At 32.3% G+C, this 8,575-nt stretch overlaps 1 protein-coding gene across 1 annotated transcript; it reads right to left on the bottom strand.

Moving 5' to 3' along the window:
* Window positions 1–6,890: 6,890 nt before the first annotated feature.
* On the bottom strand, window positions 6,891–8,298 carry LOC110106877 (HMG1/2-like protein). Its single transcript, XM_020836946.2, has 8 exons — window positions 8,159–8,298; window positions 8,023–8,080; window positions 7,814–7,915; window positions 7,668–7,725; window positions 7,529–7,573; window positions 7,370–7,447; window positions 7,199–7,285; window positions 6,891–7,061 (listed from the first exon to the last, which is right to left on the bottom strand). Exons 2-8 carry the CDS (start codon window positions 8,070–8,072, stop codon window positions 7,044–7,046), a joined length of 438 nt encoding a protein of 145 aa, XP_020692605.1. The 5' UTR covers window positions 8,073–8,080; window positions 8,159–8,298; the 3' UTR covers window positions 6,891–7,043.
* Window positions 8,299–8,575: the final 277 nt, after the last annotated feature.

The raw sequence follows: 8,575 nt of genomic DNA, 5'->3' as shown, positions 1-8,575 counted from the left end.
CAAAACCGGGAAATCATAAAACCGACATTCGACCGGTCGAACCGCCGGTTCGACCACAGAACCGCCGAACTGGTCCCAGTTTCGGATAACTGGCCGGTTCAGCAACCACGCCATTTTAGCGAAGCATTAGGAATCAGATGGCTGAGATGCTTTGGTACGTTTCTTTATGCGATAAAAATAAACCCTATTTCATTTGTCGCATGCGTTCGCCTGTTCGGGTTCTTCTCCTTCCCGGCGCTCCAGCTCCATTTTCGCTCTTCTCGCAATGTCTGGTCACCGAAGTTCCTGGTCGCGAAGTCGGAAGCCGTCACCAAAGATGACAGCTCGTTCGCGAAGATAGAAGGCAAATCGCGCTCATTCTGGTTTGTATCGTTTGTTTCTAAAGTTCTTTTTTTGTCAAAACTCAAAACTATTAATGTTTTTTTTTTTTTCATGTATGTTTTTAATTTGATTTTCCTATTCTAAAATGTAAAATTTTTTTTTTTCAAATTTCAACTTGTTGGGCGCATATTCTTCAGTTTGGAAATCCGCTTCTCTGATTTCGGCATTTTTTCTGTTCTCTAAGCCACAGTTAGTTCAAATTTTAGTTTACTGTTTACACTTTACAAGTGATTTTACGTTCCTCTTTATTTTTTACTTCTCTTTTGAATAAAATTATACTGTCTGTGCCATTTTGATGGGTCGAAATGTATAGAAATGGGTCGGATTAGAATTTCTGGGAGATGTTTACACTTTACAAGTGATTTTCCATTCCACTTTTTTTTAGTTTTAAAATATAGTAAACGAAAAAAAAAACCCAAAAATATTTATGTATTTGCAAGGGTTAGCATTAGAACTTTTGGGAGATGTATACAAGACTTTTAAATAATTTTCAACATCAACCTACATTATGTATGTTGATTGGTGTATAAACTCAGTTGGAAACAGAATATTTATTCAGTAAAAGTTGTTCTTGCAAGAGCAGTGCATAAAGTAGTTTGTGTACGAACATAATCCATTCAAAAATTTCAAGATGAGAGCATTCCAATCATTTTCTCCAAAATATCCATTTTTAAAATTGAAGTGGAAGAGATACATAGCAAGATAAAAAATCTTTCACAAGAATATAATTGTTGAAATTGAAAATAGGTTAACCTATGATATTATTTGTAAATTTAAAAACTATTATTATTTCCTAGCAGAAGATCAAATTGTAAGAAGTCTAAGATTTTATCAATATCAAAATCAATATTAACTTATAAACACATCCAACGGAATGCTAGATTTTATCCACTTCTCCTTGCTGTCTTCTTACATTGCTAGGACTTGTATGTGCTGGATAAAGTAGTTTTCTCTTGTTGACATAATGATTGCTATGGTGGCTTTCTCATGGCTCCATAGCTATTTTGCATGACAATGATTTCAATGTAAGCTAGCAAACCAATCAAATAATGAGCTTGTTGAATTTCTTCATCATGAGAGTTGAATTCAATGATTCAAACTAGCTTGTTTAGTGACTATAGATATATGTTATTATTTGTGGTTCAATGATTCAAAGTTCAAACTACCTGATAACCTTATGCTTCATCAAATTTTCTTCTCTTTATGAATTTTCTTGTGAACTAGAACTACTCTATACTTGATCACACCAATTATGGATTCGACCACACCAATTATGTATCGCTTTGTCTTTGAAGTTTCTCAATTAGAATTAAAATTTGATTTTTACTTTAAATGGTGAAGTTTCTTTTAATTAACTTAGCTCTAATCACATTTTTAGCTTAATATTACTTATGGATCAACAAAACCATCCACTGGCCCCTATAAGTCAAAGCGTACGAGAGAAGGTAGATATTGCTTGGAACCATTTTACTGAGTCCAAAACTGCTGATGGTAGGAAGCAATACAAATGTCTTCATTGTGGAATAATTTATAAGGGTGGAGGCATTAATAGGATGAAGCAGCATTTAGCGGGAGTTAAAGGTAACATTGCTTCTTATAAGAATGTGCCACATGACATCCGATATCAGATGCAACAAAATTTGACTTAAATAACAAAGAGAAAACAACTAGCACAAAAAGACCTACCCCAGACTGTTGATCTATTTAGTGACGATCCAGTTGAGGAAGAGAGCGGCTCATGTTCAATCATAAAATTGCAAACTTTTGATACACATGGTAAAGGCATTGATAAAGGAAAGAGAAAAATTAATGAAGATGATAATTTTTTTGCACATAGAACAAAACCAGGATCTCAGCCATCCCTCAAAAGTGTAATGGATTCTAAGGATGCAGTACATTCTGCTAATTTGGTAGTTTCTATGTGGTTTTATGACAGCTGCATTCCATTCAAAGCTATAAATTCACCTTATGCACAAAGGGCTATTGATGCAATTGCTGCAATAGGCCCTGGTTATAAATTACCTTCTTACTATAGATTGAGGGTGAACCTACTATGAGATTCTAAGGATGAATGCAAGTTGTTAGTTGACTCTTATAGAAGAACATGAAAAGAAATTGGTTGTACTTTGATGGCTGATGGTTGGACAGATACAAGAAGTCGAACATTAATAAATTTTCTTATTTATTGTCCTCGTGGAGTTTCATTTTTGAAATCAGATGCTTCTGATGTTGTTAAAGACGCAACAACATTATGTGCACTATTCACTGATATTGTTGAATGGGTTGGTCAAAAAAACATAGTTCATTTTGTGACTGATAATGCAGCAAACTATAAGAAAGCTGGTGAGCTATTGCATGAAAATTTTGGAAATATATATTGGTCACCTTGTGCTGCGCATTGCATAAATCTTATTCTGAAGGATATAGGAAGCATGCCTTACATCTCAGAACTTGCAAGGAAAGCATCGAAGATTACAATTTTTGTTTATAATCATGCTTTCATATTAGTATGGTTAAGAAAAAGAGAAGGCTGGACAGAAATTGTAAGGCCAGGAGTAACTAGATTTGCAACAACATTCATCACCTTACGAAGTGTTCATGATCATAAATGTGATTTACAAGCATTCATCACCAGTAAGACTTACACTGATTCAAAGTTATGTAAGACAATGAAGGGGAAAGAGGCAGCCTCAATTATTTTGGATGCAAGGTTCTGGAATGATAGTTTAATAATTTCTAAATTATCAGGACCTTTAATTAGGTTGTTAAGAATTGTTGATGCAGATGAAAAGCCATCTCTTGGGTACCTTTATGATGGTATGTACAGAGTTAAAAAAAACAATGAAGGCCATGTTTAGAAACAACAAAAGAATGTACAATCCCTTCACTAGTATCATTAAGAGAAGATGAGATAATCAATTGAGACAAGGGATACATTCAGCAGCTTATTTTTTTAACACTCAGTTTCAGTATGATAGAGAAAATTTCTGCAACAAGCCTGGAGTTTTGCAAGGTCTAATAAAATTAATTGGCAATAAAGATATTTGTGCTAAATCAACTTTGGCAATGAATGAGTTGAGGCTATTTTGTGATAATTTGGAAAGTTTTGGGAAGCCAATTGCATTAACATTGGCAAAAGAAATGCAACCTGGTAAGATGACAAAATTTTGAGATTTTATTTTAATATTTATGTGAATTATGATGCTTTTATTTACAATAAAATTATTTGAATAAACCATTACATAACATGTTTATTATAGATGAATGGTGGAAGACGTCAGCTATAGTGCACCAAACCTACAGAAAATTGCTATTAGAATTCTTAGTCAGACATCATCCTCATCAAGTTGTGAGAGGAACTGGAGTGTGTTTGAGCAGAATCATACAAAAAGGCGAAATCATCTTGAGCACCAAAGGCTGAATGATCTAGTATATGTTCGTTACAACCTCAATTTAAAAAATAGGTATTATTTGAGAACATTTTAAATATCTTTTTAAATGATGATGTATTTTTTTTTATCAATTTTTTTATAACAATTTTGTAAGTTACAGTCTAGAAAAAGAAGTTATGATCCTTTGGACTACACAAGTATTGAACTTATTGACTTTTGGATCCTTGATGATGAGCCAACTCCAAAATTGCATGTAGAAGACTTGGAGACATAAATTTATAAAGATGATGCAATTCCTATAGATATAGAACCAAACAAAACATCAAATGGACAAACCCCAAGTAAGATTGTAAATTAAGTTTGAGTGTACTATAAAATATAAACTTATTATTTCACATTAATGATTTACAGATGAATACAACTTATCTAATACATGTGATGAAGATAACATACCATGTGAGGAAGCATAAGCATTTGGGATGCAAGATTTTGGTGAAGAGGGATTTGGGAATCCATCATTTGATCTCACAAATTTTGATGATGATTATTAGATTTAGTAGGAGTGTTCTGGGTTTTAGGTTTTCATTATAAACAAGGTTTGACTATAGGTTTTGTTTGATCATGATCCATTATATTTTGTATTAGCTCTCCTAGAATAACTTTTTGTAAAAGAAGATTATTTAATGTGTCTTTTGTGCCTATTGATCTGGCAATTCTATTATCATTTAGATGCCAGATTTCTTATTTCTGTTATCATTGTTTGATCATTATAAACAAGATTTGACTATAGATTTTGTTTGATCATGTTCCATTATATTTCCATGTTTCCATCCATTAATCCCTTTTCGAGCTTCTCTCCTACAGTCTTCTCAGATTCTCAGGCTGCTGTTACTAGGCCAAATTCCAATTTAAACTTCAAGCCCATCTTCACAATTGGGAATCCCTTATTCTCAAACAGAAAACAAACACCTGTTGTTTAAAAAATGGCTCTTCTTTCTCCTAGGAGAAGATCACAGTAGACTCCAGGCCTGTCGGACTTGCCATTCTTGAAGCTATTTACAGTGAAAATGCTGATGAAAAATTAGTGTTGTTTGGGTCTCAACTCAAAGTTGAAGAAGGAAATGAAATTTTCATATACAGGTAAAACTCTATGTTTTTAAAAGAGGCATTTCTTGTATTTTTTTCTTTTTAAAAGAGGAACCTCGCAAACCTTATTTACTTTGAAGTTTATAGATTTGGAATTGGTTTCAAAACAGAAGATATTCACAAAGAGCAAATGTGGGTCAACCTCCTTTTATTTCTCAAGATATTCCTCAAGGTATTTTCATAAACATAAAATATCAAAGTGCTCTACTACTCATAACGTGCTACTTGTGCACTGCACGCATTGCTAAAGTTGTTGTATGATCTACTAGATATCGGTATTTGAATGCAAAGGCATATTATTATTAAAGAGATTTGGCCTTTTAGTAAGTTAAGTTCATATGATTTATTCTTCATATGAAACAACTCAATAAATTTCTATGCATAATACTTTTGTAGAATTTATCTTGAGATTTACATCCTTTTGAACTTCATATATAGATATATATACATTTATGAACTAGCAGAATGCTAGTAAGTGGTAACAGTTAAATATTGCAAGCCTGGGAAGAATATACATTAATTATCATCAAAGCTAACTTTAGCAGTGATAACACAAGCATGAATATACTACACACTTACTTCATGAACATGCTTCTCTTGAAATTCATCAATTGATTGTTGAAGCTTGTAGCAATATAATTCCAACTGAATTTTTAATAATATATTGATATTATTATTAATTAATTATTACGTCATCCAGTTCAACCCCAAGTTGACCGGTCAAACCGGTCAACCCATGAACCTCTCCTTCTTCCGGTTCATTGTCCGGTCCGATTTTCACAACATTCAAACATCCTGATTGATTAAGGTACTAATGGTTGGCCTGTGGTACCAAATTTAGATTATAAGCTATGCTTTATTGTCACGTGTTTAAAAGTGCATAGTACTGTAGTATTAAAGATGAACTTTTGAAAGCAATTACAGTTACTTGTTTTAAAGGTGGAAATAAGTCAAGTCAACATCGAGTCATTCATTGCTTAATCTTAAATTTTATTAATTAATTAAGTTCAAGCACAATATCAAGCTTTATTTATAAATTCAAATCATCTTATATATCAATTTGTTCATTATAAAACAGAAAAAACAATAATTCAAATGATTATTAAAATAAAATCATTAAAAAATAAAAATAATAATAAATACTGATTTAATGTAAAAAATGTAAAATATATTTTTAAAATGCTTTTTTATAATTTCAAAATACTAACATATTTTAATAATTAACATACATTTAAAATACTTAAAATGTACTTATATTAATATTTTTAAATAAACTAACTCCTAAACTAAAAAGTGAAGTCAATGCAAACCAAAGCATATCATTAGCACATTAAACCCAACTCATAAATCATTTATAGAATCAAATCTAACTTAATTCACACCCATATTTTATCATAAGCTGCAAACCAAATGAGTTTTTCAAGTGGAGATGCCCTAAGAGCTTCTCCAAATGAACTTCAAATGACCATATAGCATCACTCAATTACTCCAACAAAAAGCCAAAAGAATACTAAAATGATACAAGTAAACAATGCAATGCCAATATTAAAATCTCAATATTCACCCACTTTAATTTAAAAAAAAAAAATTAAAACCCATGTTAAAATAAAGTATTAAAAAATATATATACAAGAAATATTCTTTTTTATGCTAGAAAATGAAATTAGATTTAAGACAAATTACTACATTTTGATGCATTACTGTATCTTGAAATGAAAATTGAGTTTTTATATTGAAGATGTCATAAGAAATGCTTCTATTAAGGCAATTTTTACCACTACTTTTTTATTTCTTTTAAAAAATAGATATAAAAAACAATTAGAATTACTGACCCAAATGAAACCTAAATATAACAAACATGAATACCAAAATAACAACAATTAATAGAGAATGTATTACTAACCAGAATAAACCAAACAATGTATTTTTGATAGCAACAGTGAAGACAGATTTCACAGCTATGTCCTGCCACTTAAAACTACACTGAACATCCAAAACACTAAAACAGAGAACAACATAAAGACAAAAAAAAACATAAGTGGATATATTTCCATTTCTATATTATATCAATTCCTATGTCCAAGATTCTCACAATCACCTCAGTAAGTTCCACAGCTTAGAAACCTAATCGTCTTCTTCCTCCTACAAAATTTTTCATTAAAAAATAAACGATTAAAAGTATGAAAGATAGTGAAGATAGAGTTCTATAAATTTTTGCAATGGAAATCCCTAAACAAATTTAAATATTGGTAATTTAATATTGTAGTAATGAAACGCACCCCATCACTTTCAGCCCCTTCTTCGCTAACCTCAGACTTGGATTTATCTGATGATTCATCCTCAGCAGCGTTCTTTTTTTCTACATCCTGCGATCGGTTATAGATTGGATAATCAATTAAAAAGAGTAAGACTATTAAAATTATTTATGTTTGATTTAATAAAATAATCACCGAGCCATCGTAAAAACGGATCTTCTTCAGATACTCGTCCTTCAGTTTACCAGCTTTGGCCACATACGGTGCTTTCTCCTAAATTCAGGAGAAATTAGAAAATTCCACAACAACTAATCAACATAATGGAATTAATCCATTGAAATGAAAAAAGCTCACAGCATCGGACATAGATTTCCATTTATTGCCACCAGCCTTTCCAACCTAATATCAAATAAAACCAGTTAATCATACAGAGCAAATTGACTTTAAATCGTACAATACCTATGATTTGCGAACGTAAATTGCAGATACGAACCACTGAGACGAGTTTGTTTTCAGGGTTCTTCTCCTTGAACTCCTTCCGGAATTGATCCCTTCATGATATAAGAAAAAAAAATTGAAGTCGAAGATGGAGATAATTGGAAAGCAAAATCGATGGGGCAAATGAGAGTATTCGCTTACATGAAAACGAAAAACGCGCTAGGAGGGCGCTTCGGCTTGTTAGGATCTTTCGCTTTGCGGCTCCCCGTTTTCCGCTTCTCCGGGGCCTTCTTTGCCGCAAGACTTCAAATAAATACATCATTAGATTCCTAGGCAATACATCTAAGGCGATCCACCCCATTCTAAATGAATGCACAAGAAGAAGAAGAAGGAAATCGAACTCTACTCACCGGCCATCGGACTTGCGCGCATTACCAGACGTCGGGCGTACTTCCTTCATTGTAGAAACTGCAATAATGAATACAATAGAATGAGAAATCAGAGGGAAATCGTTCAAACGCATGGGTTGCAGAGGCTTGGTATTACCAGAGTTTAGGATTAGGGTTTCGGAAGAGCGAGAGTAGGGAGACGTGAAGAGTAACCGATCACAGCACTAGTAGGAGTTTAAGAAAGAAGGCGCAGGGGCGCATAGGTAAATTGAATTGGGATTATTGTGCAAAATTTTGGGCGGGAATTTCAATTTCTTAGGGCCACGTCATCGATCCATGTAGAAATATAGCCGATCAAAGCACAGATACAGAAGAGGGCAGTTTAATCGGTCGTTCGGGTAAGCCGCGCAATTATTGTTCAATATTTTCCTTATAAATACTTTTTTTTTTTAGATTTAAAATCAATATTTTCAAAAACTTCAATGATCATTAAATTAGGATTTCAATCTTTATAATATTATAAAAATTACAAGTATTTAATTATAATTAAAATTATAAATTAAAAAAAGTTTAT

Source organism: Dendrobium catenatum, unplaced genomic scaffold (genome assembly GCF_001605985.2).
Source record: "Dendrobium catenatum unplaced genomic scaffold, ASM160598v2 fragScaff_scaffold_1680, whole genome shotgun sequence".
NCBI classification, from domain to species: Eukaryota; Viridiplantae; Streptophyta; class Magnoliopsida; order Asparagales; family Orchidaceae; genus Dendrobium; species Dendrobium catenatum.
This window is presented reverse-complemented; position numbering and strand designations above follow the sequence as displayed.

What these genes read in the sequence shown, in the direction of transcription:
- LOC110106877 (XM_020836946.2), bottom strand. Translation starts at nt 8,072, where the DNA reads ATGAAGGAAGTACGCCCGACGTCTGGTAATGCGCGCAAGTCCGATGGC. An exon ending in AAAACAAACTCGTCTCAGTG is followed by an intron (nt 7,574 to 7,667) that starts GTTCGTATCTGC and finishes ATTTGATATTAG; the next exon opens with GTTGGAAAGGCTGGTGGCAA. An exon ending in GGAAATCTATGTCCGATGCT is followed by an intron (nt 7,448 to 7,528) that starts GTGAGCTTTTTT and finishes TCCTGAATTTAG; the next exon opens with GAGAAAGCACCGTATGTGGC.